Consider the following 21,260-nt stretch of genomic DNA (forward strand, 5'->3'; position numbering starts at 1 on the left):
ATGCCTTTTTGTATGTCTATAGGTTTGTGCAGTCATCATCACAATCAATTTTAGAATATTTTCATCACCCAAGAAGAAACCCTGTACCCATTAGCAGTCATTCCCTTGGCCACCACTAATCTATTTTCTGTCTATGGATTTGCCTACTTTAGCATTTGATGTAAATGGAGTCATGCAGTATGTGGCCTTTTATATGTGGCTTCATTCACTAACTGTGTTTTCAAAATTCATCCATGTTGTAGCATGAATCAGTACTTTGGTCATTTTTATGGCTGAGAAATATTCCAGTCTATGGATATATTGGTTTCTGTTTGCATAATATATCTTTTCCCATCCTTTCACTTTCATCTTGTGTCTTTGAGTCTAAAGTGTCTCTCTTTTTTTTTTTGTGGTACGCAGGCCTCTCACTGCTGTGGCCTCTCCCGTTGCGGAGCACAGGCTCCGGATGCGCAGGCCCAGCGGCCACGGCTCACAGGCCCAGCCACTCCGCGGCACGTGGGATCTTCCCAGACCGGGGCACGAACCCGTGTCCCCTGCGTCGGCAGGTGGACGCTCAACCACTGCGCCACCAGGGAAGCCCTAAAGTGTCTCTTTAGAGCATATGGTTGAATCTTTTTTTATCCATCTATTCTGCCAATCCTTGTCTTTTTTTTTTTTTTTTGCGGTACGCGGGCCTTTCACTGTTGTGGTCTCTCCCGTTGCGGAGCACAGTCTCTGGACACGAAGGCTCAGTGGCCATGGCTCATGGGCCCAGCCACTCTGTGGCACGTGGGATCTTCCTGGACCGGGGCATGAACCCATGTCCCCTGCATAGGCAGGCGGACTCTCAACCACTGCGCCACCAGGGAAGCCCAATCCTTGTCTTTTAATTGGAAAATTTAATCCATTTACATCTAACATAATTACTGATAAGGAAGACCTTTTTTCTGCCATTTTGTTATTAGTTTTCTGTGTCATGTATTGTTTTTGTTCCTCAGTTTCTCCATTACTCCCTTCTTTTGTGTTTTAATTGACTTTTTTGCAGTATACAGTTTTGATTCCTTTTTTATTTCATTTTCTGTATATTTTAGTTTTCTTAGTGGTTACCCAGAGAATTACAAATGACTTCTTAAACTTGTAATAATCTAGTTCGCATTAATATCAGTTGATTTCAATGGTACACAGAAATTATGCTCCCTTCCTTTGTGCTGTTATTGCATACAGATTGCATCTTTATACATTTCGCAGTGACCTACACAGGTTTATCATTATAATTATTGCTTTATGCAGTTATCTTTTAAATCAGATAGGACTTACAAACAAAGAATACATTTACACTGTTTCCGTACTTGCCTACGTAATTACCTTTACCAGTGCCCCTTTTTCTCCTTATATGGATCCTAGTTACTCTCTAGAAACTCCTTTCACTATAGTCTGAAAGATTCCTTTTAGTATTTCTTATAAGCTAGGTCTTCTAGTGATGAATTCTCTCAGTTTTTGTTTATCTGGTACTGTTTTAATTTCTCTTTCATTTATGAAGCATAGCTTTGCTGCATATGGAATCTTCGTTGACAGATGGTTTTCTTTTAGCAATTGGAATATGTCATCCTGTATTCTGCCTTCTGGCCTCTGTAGTTTCTGATGAGAAATCAGCCATTAATCTTACTGAAGATCCTTTGCATGTGATGAATTGATTTTCTCTTACTGCTTTTAAGGTTTTCTTTTGACAGTTTGATTATGTGTCTGGGTGTGGATCTCTTTTGAGTTTATCCCCCTTGGAGTTCGTTGAGCTTTATGGATGTTTACATTGATGTTTTTCATTAAATCGGCAAAGTTTCTGGCCATTCTATTTTCAAATATTCTTCTGCTCCATTAGCTCTCTCCTTTTCTTCTGGGACTCCTATTATGTATATGTTGGTACACTTGATGGAAGAGGCTATGCTGTCTGCCTAGCGAGGGTGGAGGGTGACGTTTTGCAGCCAAGCAGCTTGTTCTCCAGCTGACTACACCTGGAGGACATGGCCTGGACTGCCAAGTCTGCTGCAGGACGTGAGCAGCAGCAGGCCTTCTGTTGTCCAGGGAGTCATGAAGTTAAAGTTCTCTTGGTCAGGCTTTCTCTTGGTATGTCTTGAATGAAGTATTTCTTGCTGGGAGATGATAGACCATTGAACTAATGGACTTGACTTGTTTTCTTTCTGTAGGTTCAATGTCAACAACACCATTCTTCATCCGGAGATTGTGGAATGGTGAGTATGGCTTGTGGCTGTTTGTTGAGCTCAGCCCAGGAAGGTGAGAGACCCTGCTGTTCCCGCCCACTCCCTCTCCGAGAGCACCTCAGACAATCTGGTCCCTAGAACTCTTCTCTCAGCCTCTTCTGTTTTGTATTTTTTGTTTGTCAGTTGGTCTGTTTTTCCAAAAGGGCACACGTCACTCAAATGTCAGTTAAATTTCTCTTTTTCTTTAGGAGTTTTTAAAAGAAATCTTACCATAAATGAGCCAAACGTATATAGCTCAGTTAAAGTAGATAGTGAAAAAGAATAAAAATAAACACCATACATGATCCTATTACCAGAAAGGTAAACATGTTTTCCTCATGTCACGCATATGTCACGACTAGTTGGCATCCTTTTTACGTGTCTTATGTTGCCTGCTCTCTTTTTCTGCTGGTACTGATAGCCCTACCTGCAGTGTGTTTTCTGCTGGTTCACAGCAGGGCGAGGTGCCTCTGTGGGCCCTTGAAGAGACCCTCCACCGATGTGCTGCCAGTTTTCTTCCTAAGCCATCGAGTTGTTTGGGTTTTTTTAACTTATTTATTTATAAAATTTATTTATTTTATTGATTTATTTTTGTCTGCGTTGGGTCTTCGTTGCTGCACACGGGCTTGTCTAGTTGTGGCGAGCGGGGGCTACTCTTCGTTGAGGTGTGCGGGCTCCTCATTGTGGTGGCTTCTCTTATTGCAGAGCACAGGCTCTAGGTGCGCGGGCTTCAGTAGTTGTGGCACACGGGCTCAGTAGTTGTGGCTCGCGGGCTCTAGAGCGCGGGCTCAGTAGTTGTGGCGCACGGGCTTAGTTGCTCTGCAGCATGTGGGATCTTCCCGGACCAGGGCTCGAACCCGTGTTCCCTGCGTTGGCAGGCGGATTCTTAACCGCTGCACCACCAGGGAAGTCCTCGAGTTGCTCTTTTATAGCACTAAAACGTGTTTTATTTGTTGTATGGCTGCACTTATTCTGAATGTAGGAGAGCGGAGAGGCAGGGCTTTGGTTGTGTCATCCCCTGACTGGGAGGCGTGTGGACTCCTCACATCTGATCCTAAGGCCATGCATCAGGTTCCCTGTCTAGTTGGGAGACCTTGCTCACCTGTCTTGAAGCACTTGGGAACACTGTGGCCTGAGGACGAGGATGAGTCAGCCGTTGAGTTTGGGGGAAGCGCAGAGAGGGGAGAAGGAGAGTGTGATCCAGGCCAAGGGGCCACTTGTTCAAAGGCTGGAGACAAGAAAGGTTGGTGGCTTTGTGTGGCCAGACTAGAGCCACACACTGCGGAAGTGGCCCCTGAGGTTGGTTAGAGAGACGGGCAGGGGCCGGGTGGGCCGTGGTGTCTGCCTGGACTTTGTCTTGAGAGAAATGGGAACCAGGGGAAACCTTCAAGGATTTAGGCAGGAGAATGGTAGGATCAGGCTTGCTTTTTTGTTGTTGTTTTTTGTTTTTTAAAAATGTTTGGCTTTGTTGGGTCTTCGTTGCTGCGCACGGGCTTTCTCTAGTTGCGGAAAGCGGGGGCTACTCTTCGTTGTGGTGCGCGGGCTTCTCATTGTTGTGGCTTCTCTTGTGGAGCATGGGCTCTAGGCGCATGGGCTTCACTAGTTGTGGCATGTGGGTTCGGTAGTTGTGGCGCATGGGCTTAGTTGCTCCGCGGCATGTGGGATCTTCCAGGGCCAGGGCTTGAACCCATGTCGCCTGCATTGGCAGGCAGATTCTTAACCACTGAGCCACCAGGGAAGCCCAGGTTAGCGTTTTTTAAAGCTGTGGGGCAGGAGTGGGAGCAGGCTGCCAGTTAGGAGGCTGCTGCAGGGTCCAGGTGGCTGTGGAGGGGTGGGTGACGGAGTTGAGAGTAAGGGGCAGTCAAGGGGAACGCTCCTGGGAGGAACCGGCCTTGACGCCTGAGTGAAGGGTGGAGTTGAATGTGACTCTGTTCTTGTCCTGAACAGCTGGGTGGTATGTCACCAAGATGGGGCAGGTGCTCTGGCAGGTGAGGGACTGCTGTGGTGTGTTGAGTTTGAGGCAGGTGCCGGCGGGAGAGAGGCTGGGCCAGAGGCGAAGATCTGAGGGCTGTCGACAGGCATCGATACTGACCCTCGCGAGAGCTGGAGGGTGGGCGGGCCGGCAGCTCTGTCGGCAGCCCTGACCCGGTGCCCATCCTGGCCGCACACTGTGAGCGTGGGGGCTTGTGTCCTTCCAGTTCACAGCCACCTCTTCTTGTTTTGATGAAGTAACAAATGCCTGGCCCTTCCATAGCCCCCAGCTGGCAGAAGAATAAACCCTGGATACTCAGGGACCGCGTCCACCTGTGTCCCAGATGTGGCATCCCTTGTGGCCGCTTACATTCTGAGTGCTTTGGAGACCAGGGCTGGGTTGTGCGCCCCAGCATCTCCTGAGGGACAAGCCATTAGTTCGTCACTTTGGGACGAGCATGCTTTAATTCTGGTGACATTTCCAAGGCACTGAGGTAGATGCTGCGTTAATAAGATACTTCCCAGTTTTATTAAAGCCAGCAGCAGAAAGGACTTATTTGGCATTTGATGGCAGTAGAACTGTTTTAGAAATGTCACATTGTCCTTACTGCCTCAGGGGTGTGTTTTAGCAGCGTGTGTTCTGGCCTCTGTAGTGACTGCCGTCATTCTCGGTGGGAGCCACGTGAGTCACCGTCATCGCCCTCCTCTGGGAACTGAAGGAAGGATTCTGGGTGGAATGGCGGGCAGGCCCCTCATTTACAGGAGAGACTGGGTTTCCATGGTATTAAATTATGGCTCATTGATGTATCTTTGGGCCCCTGTCCTGGATGCATTTTCCAACGCCCCCCTCTCGGCCCGTGGAGAGAAGTTACCTGGGGTAATGGAAAAACTATCCAGTTGGGCATATCCAAATTCTCACCCCAGCCCACCCACCTCGGGAAGTCACTTAACTTCTCTGAGCCTCAGCTTCTTCATCTATAAAATGGGGACGTAGTAATGCCTAACTCACAGCATGGACGTGAAGATTCATGCTGTCTAACAATTACCATAGAGCGGGTGGCTTATGAGCAGCAGAAATTCATTTCTCACAGTTCTGGAGGCTGGGAGGTCCAAGGCCAAGGTGAGGACCCACTTTCTGGTTCATAGACGGCCGTCTTCTTTCTGTGTCCTCAGATGGCAGAAGGGGTGAGGGAATTCTCTAGGGTCTCTTTTATAAGGGTACCAATCCCATTCATGAGGGTTCCACCCTCATGACCTAAGCACCCCCCAAAGATCCTGCCTCCAGATACTATCACACTGGGGATAGGTATCAACCTGTGAATTTGGGGGCAACGCAGTGTTCAGTGTATAACAGCAAGCCTCAGTTTCCACACCTGCAGAGTGGTCGTGGTCTCCCTTGGTGGATGGCTCAAGGATTGAGTGAGAGCAGAAGTCAAGTGACAGCACATCCTAGTAATCATGCTGTCACCTTTTGAGACTTCCTTTATGCAAGGTGCTATGCTAAGCACTTGACACACGTCACCTTATTTAAAGAGGTATTTTATTTATGTTATAAGGTAGGACTCTGATTATCCCCATGTTACAGGTGAGCAAACTGAGGCACAGGAAAGTGATTTGACCAAGAAAAAGCCAGGAGCTGAGCCCAGGCCAATGGTTCCAGGCTCTGATGCTGCCCCATGTGGCTCTGAGGAGTACCCTGAGGAGTGGGGGGTGCTGCCTGCGTGTCAGACTCTCTCTTGGTTCATTCTTGGCCATCCAACCTGCTCAGAACCCACAGAAGAGATCTCGTGGAGGCCAGGGTGTGGTGGGGTGGAGGGCCTGGGGACGTGCAGCTAAGCCTCCCCCAGCACCCCCTGCCACCCACACGTACCCCAGCTCCCAGGTGGCGGCTGAGCTGGGGGTTTGGGATCCTTCCCAGAGCCTGTCTGATTAGGAGGCCACAGGCAGCCTCTCCCAGCACAGGGGAGGCTTCACTTCTCGTTTGTGTTTGGGTGTCATTCATTTCCTTTCGGTGACGGCTTTATTGTTTTCCATTCTCTCAAGCAGTACCTTTCTGATTTTCTGTAAATTCCTCTCTAATCCTACTCTTCTTCCCCACAAACATGAGATCATAGCTGATCATTTCTTTCCTTGTGCTAGGTCTTGCAGTTTGAACGTGGAGGTCAAAAGTTGAAACTTAATAAGAGCAGGCGTATCTCACTTCCATAATTTAGTCTGTGGTTCTGCATTCCTGTTCAGCAGATGATTAAATTGATCTGAAGGTGGGGTAGGAAATAAAAGGAGATACCTCTGTGCTGTCTAATAGCTCGGCACTGTGGATTTCAGTTAAGCACCTCTGGAAGCCTCACAGAAAAGCAAGCACGTCAGCCGTTGCCACGCGCCTTCTCGGGTTTTAAGTGAGGCCGTGTTAACTTGAGTCGGTGTCATGCCAGGGTTAGAGCTGTTAGGTACACGGGGCGGAGGTGGCCTGCGTGTATTCATCAGGCAGCGAGGTAAGCTGTCTATTGCCGTTCCCCTGCCTTTCTGTGCATGGGAGACGGTGAGGGGTGGATGATTTGGGGCAGACACGCACCAGGATCCTGCATCCGGGGTAATGTGTCCCAAATTAGAAAAGGTACCTAGATGATGACTAAGATTCTTGGTGTGTATATGAAAAGTGTTCCAGTAGGCTTGCTGTCTTTGTCTCCCGGTGAACAGGCATTTAACCCTAAGTCAACGAGAAAGCCAAGTGGAAAGTGGGGACCTGAGAGTAGTGGGGAGAACCTGGCTTACTGTGCACCGGGAGGCTGGACCCAGGATGTGGGAACAGTCAGGCCCTGGTCCCAGCTCTCCCTGCACGTGGCTCACGACTGCCTGGCCCCGGTCAGGTCTCAGGCACACTCAGCTTACCACGGGCTGAACCACTGTTTTCTTCCTGGCCCTGGTTTCTCTGAGAGGACTTATGGATTGAGCTTCCCGAGGATATGTAATCCCAACCAGCTCTTTCCTTTCTGTCCCTTCTGTTGTGCTGGGATTTTACCCTTTGAATCCCTGGCTCACAGGGTACGGAAGGAACGGCCATGGGGGTCATGCGGTATGGAATTCCCGCACTCCTCTCCCGCAGAAGCCCCTGCACGTTCATCTCCGGGAGAGATGGAATTCCTGTCCCTTCAAATGGGTTTTGTGCAACACTGTGGCACTTTGATGCCTAGAGACTGATTCTGGAAATACTTCATCCTGTCTTGCTACTACTTTAATCAGTGGAGCATTCAGACCTCACTTAATTGATGCCTTAATCCTTCATTTAGTGCCCAGAGGCAGTTTTGTGACCTGTGAATATTTCAGGAAGAAAAAGATTGCACACACGAATCTCAGCTTGGTCCAGTCTTTGTCATTTCAGGCCAGTAGCAGGGGACTCTGTGCCTTCACCCCCGCCCCCCTGCCCGTGGTGCTGCCTTTCTCCCTGAGCAGCCCCCTTGATGTGGTGATGCTCACAGGCCTGGCCATGAGCTGGGGACTCTGCCTCAGGTCCTGCACACGTCGGGCACCTCCTCTTGCTGCCGGAAGAGCCTGAGTTGCCTTCTGCCCAGATGTCTTTTTTTTTTTTAATTAATTAATTACCTTTTATTTTTGGCTGTTCTGGGTCTTCGTTGCTGCGCACGGGCTTTGTCTAGTTGTGGCGAGCAGAGGCTACCCTTCATTGCAGTGCAGGGGCTTCTCATTGTGGTGGCTTCTCTTGTTGCGGAGCACGGGCTCTAGGCGGGCAGGCTTCAGTAATTGTGGCACGTGGACCCAGTAGTTGTGGCTCGTGGGCTTAGCTGCTTCCCAGACGAGGGCTCAAACCCGTGTCCCCTGCATTGGCAGGTGGATTCTTAACCACTGCACCACCAGGGGAATCCTGTGCAGACGTCTTAAGTGGCATCAGTGCTGTCCTGTCCTGAGCCTTGGTCCTCTGATGCTTCCTGGAGGAGGTGACCTTCGTCCTCCCCTGGGGATAGAAGCCTTGCAGATGATATTTCTAACCACCACCCCACATGTCCTTGGGCTGGACAAAGCGGGGGCTGAGTGTGACACCCAGAATCCCTCACTCCAAGGCGACTGGGCCTACAGAGGCTGCACCGCAGCAGAATCCCCCTACCGTGCCTTTTTGTGCTTGGGAGTAAAGGAAATAGCCTCCTCAGATTCAGGGCGGTGAATTCTTCCTGCAGATGAGGAGAAACTGTGCAGAATGCCGGAAAGTCTTACTGTTTTCTGCTGTGATCTTAAAAACGGTTTCTGGTGCTTGTGTTGTGGAGATAACGGGGCCAGGCAGGGACGCCTGGCACTGGGGCGAGACTTCAGCCCCAGAGTGCCCTGTGGACGGTTGGGTGAGCCGGCACACAGCAGCCTTTACTTTCAGGGCCCTTAAGGCTTGGGTTCAACTGGGCCACGCCAGTGCTCAGCCAGGCCGGCTTCACTGGAGAACTGCCTTTGCCCTGGTTCAGTTAGATTTTTTCTTCTTTTTTTTTTAACATGACTAAAAAAAGTAAGTCCTGAGGCAACCAGCTAGAGGCCTAGTTTGTCATCTTCCCCAAAGTGAAATTAGGAAAGAAAGCAGGACTCTGGGCCTTGGTGGCCCAACATGCTGATCATCTCTGATAGGCAGGGAGCATGGTCCGGCCACGGCGCACGGGCCCAGCCGCTCCGCGGCATGTGGGATCTTCCCGGACCGGGGCATGAACCCGTGTCCCCTGCATCGGCAGGCGGACTCTCAACCACTGCGCCACCAGGGAAGCCCTGATGGAGTCTTTCTTCCGGCTCTTTTCAAGACTGAGGGTGCCTACGGGGCAGGGAGGAGGCGAGTGGAGAGCCTGTGGAGTGGGCTTCTGCGGCTGGGGCTGCCTCTTCCTGCCTTTGTGGCTGGGGGTGAGGCAGTGGTGGTGGGAGTTTGGACTGCTGAGGCCTGGGGAGGCTGTTCCCCACGCCCTGTCCTGACTGGGGCCTGCCAGGCTGTGCGACATCCCACGATGACCTGGTGAACAGCCCAGGGAGGGCGGGGTTGGAGGAGGCCTCCTTTTCTTTTTGAGATGAACCATTCTGTCTCCTGGTTGGAAGGAAGATGTTTCCCAGCTTTGCTGCAATGCCCAGGTACTGTTCCTAACCTGTAGTTACGGTGTGTCTGCTCTGGGCCAGGCAGTGTTGTAGCCCTGGGACGCTGCCCCCCAGGGCTGTGGGCTTTTAGGGGGAGACTTAAATGAAAAGGAAATTACAAGCGTGATAGCTTACTGAGGATTCACATAGACTGCCCAGGGAATAGAGGGAGGGATTTAGCCTGGTAGGGGGCTGGAGGGAGCCCTTCCCTGCTTTCTGAGAAAGGGGCTAGAGGATGAATTTGCAGGAGCCGGTTCCAGGCAGAGGAGTCTCTGTCGGGGGTGAGGGGGTACGTGGTGGAGACAGGCAGGGTGTGGCCTAGAGAGCCTCCTGGCCGCTGGATAGAGTTTTAACTTCATCTGGACGACATCTAGAGGCTACTAAAGGTTTGAAGCCAGGGAAGCCTGGTCTGGTTTGCATTGCCCGAAGAGCCACAGCTGTGGTTGGGGAGCAGACAGGGCTGGAGGCCAGAAGAGCCAGGAGAGGATGTCCAGGCTGGAGAGAGTGGGGTCTGGACGGAGAGAGAGAAAGGGGAGGCGTGAGAGGTTGTGGAGGTGGAATTGCCGCCCTTGGTCGTCGGTTGGATGTGGGAGTGATGGATGGATGAGAGGGAGGTGCCCAGGTGTCTGCATTAAGCAGTGGGAGGTGGGGAGGTGTGGCTGGAGATGGGAGCCTGCGGAAGGGTGGGAGTCTCTGTCCTGCTGAGCTGGAGGTGCCTGGGGGGGTCCTGCAGGTGCGACGCAGCTGAGAGGCCTGTGCCGGAGCTGGGGCTTTGGGGGCAGGTGCAGCGGCAAGGCTGGGGGGCAGGGAGGGGAGGGCCTGTCAGAGCTGGAGGAGGGGAAGCAGCCAAGCACATGCCAGCAGAGGCAGGCGTCGCGGGAGGTCACGGAATGCCTCTGGGTTTGGCACCCTGGGGGTTGTTGGTGAGGCAGTGCTGGCAGAGTGGCAGGGGCTGAAGGGAGAAGAGGGGAGGGGAGAAGGTTAGTGAGAAGATGGGGAGGAGGTTCGTAAAAGCTGCTGTCCCTCCTCTCCGGAGGCAAGGACTGTCAGGGTGTCCTTTCTGGAAACGTGGCTGGGTGGTGGGGGGAAGGCTTGGCTGGACGGGGAAGTGAGTGGTCATGGAGCTTCCAGTAAGAGTGGCAGGTGCACAGAGGCGCTTGGGGGCTGGGATCTGAGCCCATGTGTGTGTGTTGGGGGGCTGAGCCTCACTGACAAGAGGGCACCCCTTCCCTCGTAGGCGGGGAGAGAGGGGAGGATGGGGGTGGGGAAGGCTTGGGAGTTTGGAGAAGAGGTGAGAGTACACCCACCTGCTGGCTTCTGTGTTCTCCAGGAAGTAGGGGATGAGTTCGTTCATGTGACAGGGAGCCCTGGGAGGGCCCCGGGGTGGAGGAAGTTGAGAGGAGCCTGCACGCTCCCCCTGTGACTCCCGGCAGAGCTGGGGTGTGTGGAGGCAGGTGGCAGCTTGCTGTGCCGTCCGCCCAGCTGAGTGCTTTCCCCCTCAGCCCCCGTGTCCTGCACACACAGGCCTGGGCTTTGGTTCATCCCTTGCGGGCGTTCGGCCGAACCTGTGTGGATCGAAGGGCACAAGTCCTAGGGGGTCTAAAGTGTTGTCTGGAGTGGTGGCTAGAGGGCTGGAGCAGGGCTCTAGGCTGAAGAGAGAGGCAGGGGGTCAGAGGCGGTTGTAGCCTGGGCCTGGTTCCCACCTGTGTTGTCACTCTGGTCGTCACCGTCACCACGTCGGAGAATAGAGAGACCCGCTCCCAGCTCACAGATCCTTGGGCTGGTGCGGAGCAGGGCAGGAAGGAAGCGTCAGGGGCCGCTAGGTTATCTGTGAGTGGATTTGGACCACACCCTCCGGGGGGTAGAACTGCTCCCAGCGCCCCGAGGTGGAGCCAGAGCACCTTTATGATGGTAAAGAGCAAACTTAGGCTTCAGGGTCTGCCCCAGCAAAAAGCAGGCATGTTCATCTGGAGACAGGCTCAGTGGATTGGGGCTTTGTCTTTCCTACATCCCCTGGAAGGTGTCCCTGTGCTGTACGATGCCTTCCTCCCCTCCCAGCGACGAATGGCTGGCTGTCCCACGTAGGCATCATAGCTGCCTCTGGTGCAGGTGGGAGCGCCTTCCCTGCCATCCTCAGACGCCTCGTCTGAGGCTGGCTCAGGACCGTCAGGCCTCAGAGGTGGACAGTGGCTGGACGAGGGGTGCGCTGTGGACGGAGGGGCAGGCGCTGATCTGCCATCGTGACACTCCGCTTTGCCGATCTTGAGGGGGCTTTGGTGAAGGCAGGTCACCTTCACAAAGGGAGCAGCATCAGCCATGAGGGATTCACTGAGGACTCCATGCGCTTAAGGACTGGGCCCACTGCCACTTACACGCCGTGAGCTGGAGGTGCTTATTTGAAATGGGTAGAAGTAGAAAAAGAATATTTATTTAGCTTCTCTACGGGAGGCTTCCTTGGGGTTGAGATTGATTGCAAGGACCAGAAACCTAACCAATTCTGGGCAAATTAACATGAGCTTATTGCGAGAACCCCAGTACCCCCCTGGAGTCCAGCTGGCAGGAGGTGCAGCAGAGCCTTGAAAGGATGGCAGGGTCTGTTGTTTGCACCGCTCCATCCCCATTCCCAGCTTGACCCTATCTCACGCAGGGGGCCTGAGTCACTTTCCAAGGCTGCCTGGACAGGTGGGTGTGGTGGGGGGAAATGGGAGAACTCTTCAGCCATCTGGGCAGAGCCCTGGGAGTCAGCACACTTAAGATTGAGGTCCAGCAGCCTTGCCATGTGGATTGTATCCCCATTTAGTGGATGAGGAAACTGAGTCTCAGTGAGGCACCGTGTGTCCGGCTACAGAATCTGGGTTTCTGCCACCCACAGCGGCTTCCCGATCTTGTAACTGGAAACAGCCTGCACTCCTGAGGCTGGCGTTGGGTTGGGATGGGCCATGCTTAGTGTAGCTCATCACTCCCGGGGCTTGGGGGCCCATCCTGCCCCCATCCTCTGCTCAGGCGGCCCGTCTGCAGCCCTGGGCTCCTTCCCAGGCTGTGCAGGGTGTGGAGGTTTCCCTGGAGGTGTCTGCCAGCTCCTGCTGGAAGTCGCTGACTTGCTGCTTCGTTTTTCTCCTTTCTGCAGCCGGGTCTTCAAGACAGACATGGAGCTGGAGGTTTTGCGCTACACCAATAAAATTTCCAGCGAGGCCCACCAGGAGGTAAGCTGGGCGCTGGCTCACTGGACCTGCCGTTCTGGGTGGGCTGGGGAAGCAGCATTGCTCTGTGTAGGGCAAGACGGCGGTGTCGAGGTGGACGGTCTTGGGGGGGCGCTGGTCCCCAGCCGGCAGGAAGTGTCACTGCAGACCCAAGATACAGTGCTGGTTGTTTACTGTTCCCCAGCGGGGACAGGGCAGGGAAGGCCTGTCCTCACCTTAAGGTACCCACCCTCAGGGAACTTCCCAGCAAGAAGTCCCGACTTCCAGGACAGTAGAGCTTTCCCTCCTCGCGTTCTGGCAGTCCCAGTTCCTTTGAAAGAATCTGTGGTCCTTAACCAAGATTCAAGCACGTTTATTACTATCACCCAGGTTTTGAAAACACCCTCACCTGGTTCTTTCCCAAACCTTCCCACTTTACCTGAGGAGCAGAAGCAAATAAGGAAGTTTATTTTTTGAAATGGGTCCAGGCCACTGGGATAGCCCAGTACCTGCTTACTGACATTGCAGTGTTGCGTCAGGAGACAGATGGGGGTCATTGGGGGCAACACAATCTCTTCTCCGAGTTCATTTTCTCTGTGTTTTATAAGGAAGGAAACCTCTTAGGATAGTTGTCATAGGCTTCTGAGCATTAAGTATTCACCAAACACGTCTTGGCTAAGTCTTCACTTGCCTCCCAAGGTGTTTATCGACTTCTGAACAGAAGTGCTCCGGAGTGGTTTAAATAAACTGTATGACTTTGGAGCTTTAAAAAAGTTCTAATTTGTCACATTTCTGCACCACTGTGTGCGTGTATCATTCTTTTTTTTTTTTTTAAAGAAGAGATTCTTTTGAAAAAATGCTATACATTATGTATAAGGTGGTGTTACTTATCTCCTTAATACAAATGTCTTTGCTTAATATCCATCCTCCAGGTAATGAAGGCTGTAAAAGTGGGAATGAAAGAATATGAGATGGAAAGGTAAGCTGCTGTGTTTCTCTGGGTAAAGATTAAAATGTAAAAAACAGTAATTTACGTTCGCCGAGCAAGTAACAGATGAGGCGCGGCAGCCTGGCACACGGGTTGAGCGGGGATTAGGAGTAGGGCTTCGGCGGCGTGGGCAGAGAGGATTTTTCTTCCGACTGTGGCCACCTCCCCGGCTCCTGGCAGAGTGTTGGATGGTAATGGTCTTTGATTACTTTTCAGGGTCGTTTAGTGCCCCATCATTCCACTCGTGGACTTTGTTGCTGCAATTTGCAGGAAGCTACCAAACAGCTGCTATGGAGACTCTGAGAGCCGCTAGTAAAACAGCTTTTGCCGTTTTTATGTGTAAACACTGCCATTATGTCTGCTGTGCTCGGACGACCGGGTTGCGGGTTGGTTAAGTGGCTCATAAAGCATTCTGGAGAGCTCCATCATCCTGCAGCTCCAGTTAGGCTGCAGGGAGCCTGTTGCCACCCGGGGCCTTCCCACGGCTGCCCTGCTGTGCTGGGTGTGGGCTGGCCAGCTCCTCAGCCCCGCTCCAGGACCCAGGGGTCCGTTAGCGTGCTGCTGCCCACAGCGTGAAGAAGCCCTGGGGTCAGACCCAAACTGCCCCAGTGGCTCCCCTCCCGGCCACCTCCCGGGGCAGGAAGCCCCCATTCCCGACTGTCACCAGTGACTGCGCCGCGTGGGAGTCCCTGTGGGGAGATGACACCGAAGCTGCCGGTTCTCCCCCTGTGACATCACAGGAAATGCGTATTTGGTCTCTGCCCCCAGTTCCTGGCACGGAGCTTGTAAAACCTTTGAAATTCCCTGATAGAGGAGCATCTGTTGTTCTTTATAATAAGCTCCTTTCCACCGCACTTGAGTTTATGCTAATGAGGGCCTCTCGGAGGCCCCGACCTCCTGGGAGAAGAGAAGGAGTAGAGATGGAGATTGAGTTCTGACCAGTGATTGAATCAATCCTGTATCTAAGGAGGTAATGGCCCTTGCATAAGCCCTAAACCAAAGGGTTTGGAAAGCGTCTAGGTTGGTGAACGCGTGGAGGTGCTGGGAGGCTGGCATCCCTGGAGAGGGTTTGGCAGCTCCACACTCCTCCCCCACACCTTGCCCTCTGCCTCTCTTCCATTTGGCTCCTCCTGAGTTGTATTCTTCCTAATAAAGTGATATCAGTAAGTAAAGCACTCTCCTGAGGTCTGCGAGCCGTTCTAGCAAATTATGAAACCCGAGGCTAGGTTTTGTGGGAACCCCTGATTTAAGGCCGATGGGTCAGAGGTAAAGAGGCCTGGGCTTGTGGTTGGTGCCTGAAGAGGGGGCAGTTTCGTGGGACTGAGCCCTTAGCCTGTGGGGTCCGCACTAACTGTGGCAGTTACTTAGTGTCAGAAGGTGTCCGCAGAGAAGTGGACAATTGCTTAGTGTGGAAAACCTACATATTTGCTACCGGAAGTGTTGTGAGTACGAAAAAGCGTTTTACCTTGTACCCTCCACCCTGAGCTGCCCTTTCCTGCCTGGCCTTGTCAGAGCTTGGTGCCGCTGCCCCTTCCCCACCTTGCAGGGCCCGTGTCTGCCCCAGGTACCCTCAGGGCCCGCTCTGCCTCCACACCTTAGCAGTGCAGAGTGAGGGCGAGGTACAGACAGAGTCGGCAGCGGGCACCTTGGGCGTTTACAATCACCATCACATGGCTTGGGGGTAGGCGGCTTTTCTCAAAGTCTAATAACCCTTAAAGGAGCCCTGAACAGGGAGCCTCTATATTTCTTTCCCCTTACCCTGGGAGGTAAGAGGTTAACATGGCCTCGGAGGCCCCGCTGCTGTGCCTGCCCAGGAGGGGGCATGGAACGAATGAGTCATCAAGGACCCAGCTCAGCTCAAGGAGGACGAGGGAAGGGGCAGAGCCCTCTAGCTCTTGCCTCCGTGCTCTGGGATTCCCGGGTCCTTGCCCCCACCCCCAACCTGGGACAGGAGAAGTTCTGCGGGGCTGCCAGGGAGGTGGGCTGGGCAGTGGGTCCCTCAGATTGGCACTGGCCCAGAAACCTGTTCCCAGCTGAATTGGCCCGTAGTGACCCACAGCTGATGCTTCAAATAAAACGACCGAGAAACTGGAGCAGGACTCGCTTGCTCCAGTGTGGAGCCACGCTGACTGCTGCACTGTGCCCGAAACTGCGGGGAGTCCAGCTCTGAAGGTGGCTCCTGGCAGGAGCTCCTCGGTGTCCCAGAGCCAGATCAGCCTGGGTGTGAGTTCTGGGCCAGGGGCTGGTCACTCAGCATACCTCCCCCAGCTCCCTACTTCCCAACCCAAGGTAACAGAGGTCTTTTTTTTTCTTTTAATGACGAATTTCAAATACCCACCACCCGCACGTCAAAGAGTATAATGAACGTCGAAGTCCCCATCAGGGTTTTCTGTTTGGTTTTGTTTTCCTGGAGTATTTAAAACCAAACCCCAGACATGGTGTCATTTTACCTGTAAATACATCAGTGGGTGTCTCAGCGGATGATGGTATTGTTTTCCTTTTCATGTAACCGCTGTGTCCTTATCACGTCTGAGTAAGTTAACAGTAATCCTTAATGTTGTAAATGTCTAGTTCATGTTGTCTAAAACTATCTTTTTAGAACTGGTTTGTATGAGTTGGGATTCAGGGTCTACACGTTGCGGTTGGCTGTTGTTTGGAGGAGACCCTCTTGTTGAGCTGAGCTCCGGGGAGATCTTACTTTTGTCTGCAAATTGCTCAGCCTTCCGCTCCACCCTGCGTCCCAGGTTGGCCCCACCGCTGCCTCCTCTGTGGACCAGGGGCGGCCCTCGGAGAAATGATCCTGAGGCTCTGGGCCAGAAGCAGCCGCCCTGAGGGCGCTGAGTGGCATTAATCCAGCTCAACGTGCCAGGTGTGTGCCCTGTTGTGCACCTACTGTGCGTCATGCCCACCCTGCAGCTCGCCATAGGGGGTACAGGGGGGAAGCAGTGGCTACCCTCGCACCCTCAGCCCGGCAGGGGGGCCATCTGATCTCTGGGTCCCTGAGACCTGAGAGCAGGGAGGTTCCTGGGGTGGAGTGTGGGGAGGGGTTTTAAAAGCTGAGGCAGAGATGATGAGGACAAGAGCCAGAGTCTGTTCCCGAAGGGCAGGTAGGAGGGGTGACCCTGGGAGGCAGATGGTGTCACCCCCTGGAGACAGTGGGAAGATGGTCCTCCCGGGACATTGAGGTGTCCCTGGCCAGATTTGAGGAGGGCATCACCCACTGCCAGTGCCAGCCTGAGCCCGGGGCGTCTGTAGTGGTGAGGGGGCCGACGTCACTTTCTCTGTCCCCGCAGGCATGTCACTGCCCAGGTAGCCTGGGATGCTGTTTTGTGGCCTGTGTCCTTGGAGCCTGGGAACTTTCTCTCGGAGGCCCCATCTCGTTAATCTGCAGTGTCTGCCCCACAGTTGGTATCAGGAAATACGTGTGGGCGGATTAGATGGATGGGCAGGAGAGAGAAGAAAATGTCCTGAGCTACTATTTCCTGTCTTCTCTCCCGCTGTGAACTTCAGCATTCTTCTCTTAACCAAGTAGGAGTATGAGATCATGTCTAAAGCAGGTGGGGGCTCCCCAGGAGGTGTGGCCTCCTTAACACAGGCTGGACCGATGCCCAGGAAGGTCCAGGGCAGCGACTCCCGGGCAGGCCACCGACCCCTGGCTTAGAAGAGCATCCCTAGAACCTTCCGGACGTTCTGCTGAGAGCATGGCCAGCTCCAGCCCCACGGAGGGACACAGGGCAGGAAGGGCAGGGACTCCTGGGGGTGGGGGTGGGGGGGAGATTGGGGTTGATTTTCTGGGAGGCGGGCATACCACCGGCACAACGGCGCTCAGACTCAGACAAGGGCCGCTGGCCAGGAGACCCAGTTGTAAGCCTCATCTTTTTGTTTTATCATCAAAGGTTTGTCATAAAATCTGGAAGGCATGTTAGAAACAAGGAAGCCAGCTGGTGGTATTTATTAAGACTCCTCCTCTGTGCTGTGCCTACGAGCAGGGTTCCAGGGAACATGAAAATCAGTTTCTGCAATTGAGGTGTGGTGAATTGTGTTAAACCAATAAGACGTTAATGTTTGGGTAAATCGGGTGCTAATGGCATCTGACTGCAGGCCCAACCAGGCGATGCATCTTACCTCCTCATGTTACTTAATGTTCGTGGCGTCACCGGCTTACAGCCGACTGGCATGGGGCTGGCAGCTGAATCAATTACCGGCAAACACTAATTTAGAGCATGCTCAATTGGCTGTGTAAGCAGGTCCCAGTTCACATTTGCCACAAGGAGATTAATAACTTGATGTTTTTGACAGTCTGGGACCTTGCCTGAAATGACGCTCTCCTTCTCTCCAAGCTGTGAACGGGGCATTTCGGGCCCTTTCCCGGCAGCTCCCGTGGGGAGTGTGGGAGTCAGTTAACAGGCAGAGGGGTCTGTGAGGTATACTAGGGGACAGCACGGCGTTGTCCTCCTCCCCCGGCTGGCGTCCTTCTTGGAAGACAACCGGACCGCATCTGGAGACCCCTGTCAAGGCCTGGGTTTCCCTGTGCTCCATCACAGGCATCAGCCCACAATAAGAGTCTCCTGTTTTCTTTGTCTTTTTTTTTTTTTAACATCTTTATTGGAGTATAATTGCTTTACATGGTGTGTTAGTTTCTGCTTTATAACAAAGTGAATCAGTTATACATAAACATATGTTCCCATATCTCGTCCCTCTTGCGTCTCCCTCCCTCCCACCCTCCCTATCCCACCCTCTAGGTGGTCACAAAGCACCGAGCTGATCTCCCTGTGCTCTGCGGCTACTTCCCACTAGCTATGGATTTTACATTTGGTAGTGTGTATATGTCCATGCCACTCTCTCACTTCTTTCAGTCATTTGTTAATGCTGAACTGCACGGCTGGGCTACTCCGTGCTCAGAGTCGCCTTGCTTTTTTCTCCCCTTTGGCCGGAAGGAGCGAGTCAGGAATCTGTGTGTTCAGTGTGGCCACTGGGCCCGGATTGGGGGCGGGGAGACAGGGCCAGGCCTGAGGGTCTTCTCCCCAGGGCTGCAGGGTGGGGGTCTCCCCCCTATAGATAAGCCCCCACTACTCACACCACATACCACACACACACACACACACACACACACACACACTCCCCACCACTCATACCACACACCACACACACACACACACACACACACCACACACACTCCCCACCACCCATACCATACACTCACACACACACACACACATTCCCCAAAACAAACACGCAAACACAAACACTCCCCACCACCCACTCATACCACACACCACACACACACATACACTCCAAACCACACACACACACACACACACACACTCCCACCACTCCCACCACTCCCACCACATACCACACACACACATGTCCCGCATCACATGCACATGCCACACACTCGCACACAGATTCCATCCAAGCCGCGTGGTGCTGGATCGGTGGCTTGATCGGTGGTTGATTTTTCAGATTATCCACCCAGGGAGCAGGCTGCAAAAATCCTTGCTGTGTTCTTGTTAAAAAAGGCCTGTCGTTTTGTTTTTCCTGAGGATTAGAAGATTTAACTGTAGTGAGGGTAATTGGAAGGTGGGAGAGTTTACAGGAAACCCTGCACCCCTACTAAGCCGTGGTGATTGTGTCTGCAGCGAGCGTAGGCGGGTGTGTCGGACCTTTTCTGTCTCTCCCGCCCAGGCCTCCGCAGCACAGCTACCCCTGAGCCCACCCCTCACCCTTGGCATTGCCACCCCACCCGCTTCTCGTCTGGACCAGCTTCTCTGTCAGATCTGCAGGAGCTGCATCTCCTGCTCTCAGGTTAGCATCCTCTTCTTTCTCTGCCCATCCCTCCTGGTGCACTGTAACCCCTGCGGGGCCGTCTCTTAGACGCCTGGGCCTGCGTGGCCCTCCTCTCACTCTGGGTCTCTCTCTGCCTGGCCTGCTGGGTGTGGTGGTCAGACATGCCCTGTGTACCTCTGAGCACCCCCATGGGTCATGCTGGGATCCAGGTGTCGTTGGTGATGCACAGCACCAGGAGGCCCTCATTACTTCCCGCTTTCCGGAGGTCCTGGAGACGTTCCCTGGAGAGGTCCAGCGTAATCTGGTCTCAACCTAGGCAAGCCTGGGCCTCAGGGAGGCTGCCCTCAGTTATCTACCTCAGGCAGGTGCTAGATTTTGCCTGGGGCCTTTGCGGCAGCTCTGGGTCCAGGCAACCACTGAGACCAGAGCCCCTGGGTAAGAACAGCTGTGATGGGCCCTCCGCCGTGGGCCTGTCACTGTCTGGGCAGTGAGTGCCCTGCACCCTCCACAGCAGACACGGCACTCACTCTCGCTGGCCACGTTGAGGGATTAGGCTGCGCCTGGCCTGCTGAGACCCCCAGGTCTGGGTGCGGCCCAGCCGGCTCTTTGCCTGCGCTGCGCGGCTGCTGCGGCTTTCCTGCCAGCCCACCACGAAAGGGTCAGGAAACCCCCATCTGTTTGGTGCACCCCTCAGGAAGGCAGCCCATGAGTCCTGCACCCCGCCGCACCTCGGTGTATTAGAGCTGAGCCCTTTCTGACAGAAGAGTCAGGGCCGTCTTGGATGGAGAATTCCTGGGCTTTTGAGCAGGCTTTACCTCATCCTGGGCCCCCGGATACCAGGCAGGGCGGGTCCTGTGTGCCCACCCAGCCTGCTCTGTCTGCAGACCTGACATCAGAGAGGAGAACCAAGAGATTCTGCAGAGCCCGGTGTCTGGGAGTATAGCTGGGTCCTAGGGGTCGTGGGGATCTGTGGCTTAAAGCCCGGATAGCTCATTTTGCTTAAAAAGTAACTGAGGGGCTTCCCTGGTGGCGCAGTGGTTGCGAGTCCGCCTGCCGATGCAGGGGACACGGGTTCGTGCCCCGGTCCGGGAAGATCCCACATGCCGCAGAGCGGCTGGGCCCATGAGCCATGGCCGCTGAGCCTGTGCGTCCGGAGCCTGTCCTCCGCAATGGGAGAGGCCACAACAGTGAGAGGCCTGCGTACCGAAAAAAAAAGAAAAAAAAAAAAGTAACTGAGAAATGGGCACATTTAGGACATAAACTAGCGTGATATCCAGCCAGAAAGCTGGGCAAAGAACCAGAGGGAAGGACTTCCTGCAAATGTGCACCCTGGTTGATGCAACCCTAATTAGAGCTTTTGGGGGGCAAAGCCAACAGAAATAGACCTTTTCTTTTCAGATGCCGGGGGAATTGCCCCTGGAGAACCCATTAGGTAACAGTGGCGCCAGCAGGCATCTTCATGGATTTGCCTCTAGTGTTTCACCATTGAAAGTGGTGCTGTTGATTTTCGATAAATATTTATCGTAAGTTTAAGGAAGTAGTGTCTTCTTCCTGGCTTACTAGGAGATTTTATCAGGAAAGGATGTTGAATTTTATCAGCCTTGTGTGTCTGTGTTTTAAGCAATTAATAAACTTTCGACTTTAGAACAGGTTTAGATCACAGAAAAGGTACAGGAATATTACAGACAGTTCTCTTTTTCCCCTGTTGTTAATGTGATTGTGATCCATTGTCACCACTCATGAACAGTGTTTTTTTTGTTTTTGTTTTGTTTTTTTGTGTCTGTGTTGGGTCTTTGTTGCTGTGTGCGGGCTTCCTCTAGTTGCGATGAGTAGGGGCTGCTCTCCGTTGCGGTGCGCGGGCCTCTCATTGCGGTGGCTTCTCCTGTTGCAGAGCACGGGCTCTAGGTGTGTGGGCTTCAGTAGTTGCAGCACACAGGCTTAGTAGTTGCGGTGCGCTGGCTCTAGGGTGCGCGGGCTTCAGGAGTTGCG

The 21,260-nt window shown here is 53.2% G+C and overlaps 1 protein-coding gene across 2 annotated transcripts in view; it reads left to right on the forward strand.

The window, feature by feature from the left end:
- Positions 1-21,260, forward strand: part of PEPD (peptidase D) — a 114,835-nt gene that overhangs the window by 32,307 nt on the left and 61,268 nt on the right. Inside the window, exons 7-9 of one of the 2 annotated variants that reach the window (XM_082676352.1) lie at positions 2,181-2,225; positions 12,442-12,517; positions 13,426-13,472. In XM_082676352.1, the coding sequence (XP_082532478.1) occupies positions 2,181-2,225; positions 12,442-12,517; positions 13,426-13,472 (168 nt within the window). The remainder of the gene's footprint in view (positions 1-2,180; positions 2,226-12,441; positions 12,518-13,425; positions 13,473-21,260) is intronic. The other variant, XM_082676353.1, reaches the window with a different exon arrangement.

This window comes from Grampus griseus, assembly GCF_964374135.1.
Source record: "Grampus griseus genome assembly, chromosome: 19".
Classification (NCBI taxonomy): domain Eukaryota; kingdom Metazoa; phylum Chordata; class Mammalia; order Artiodactyla; family Delphinidae; genus Grampus; species Grampus griseus.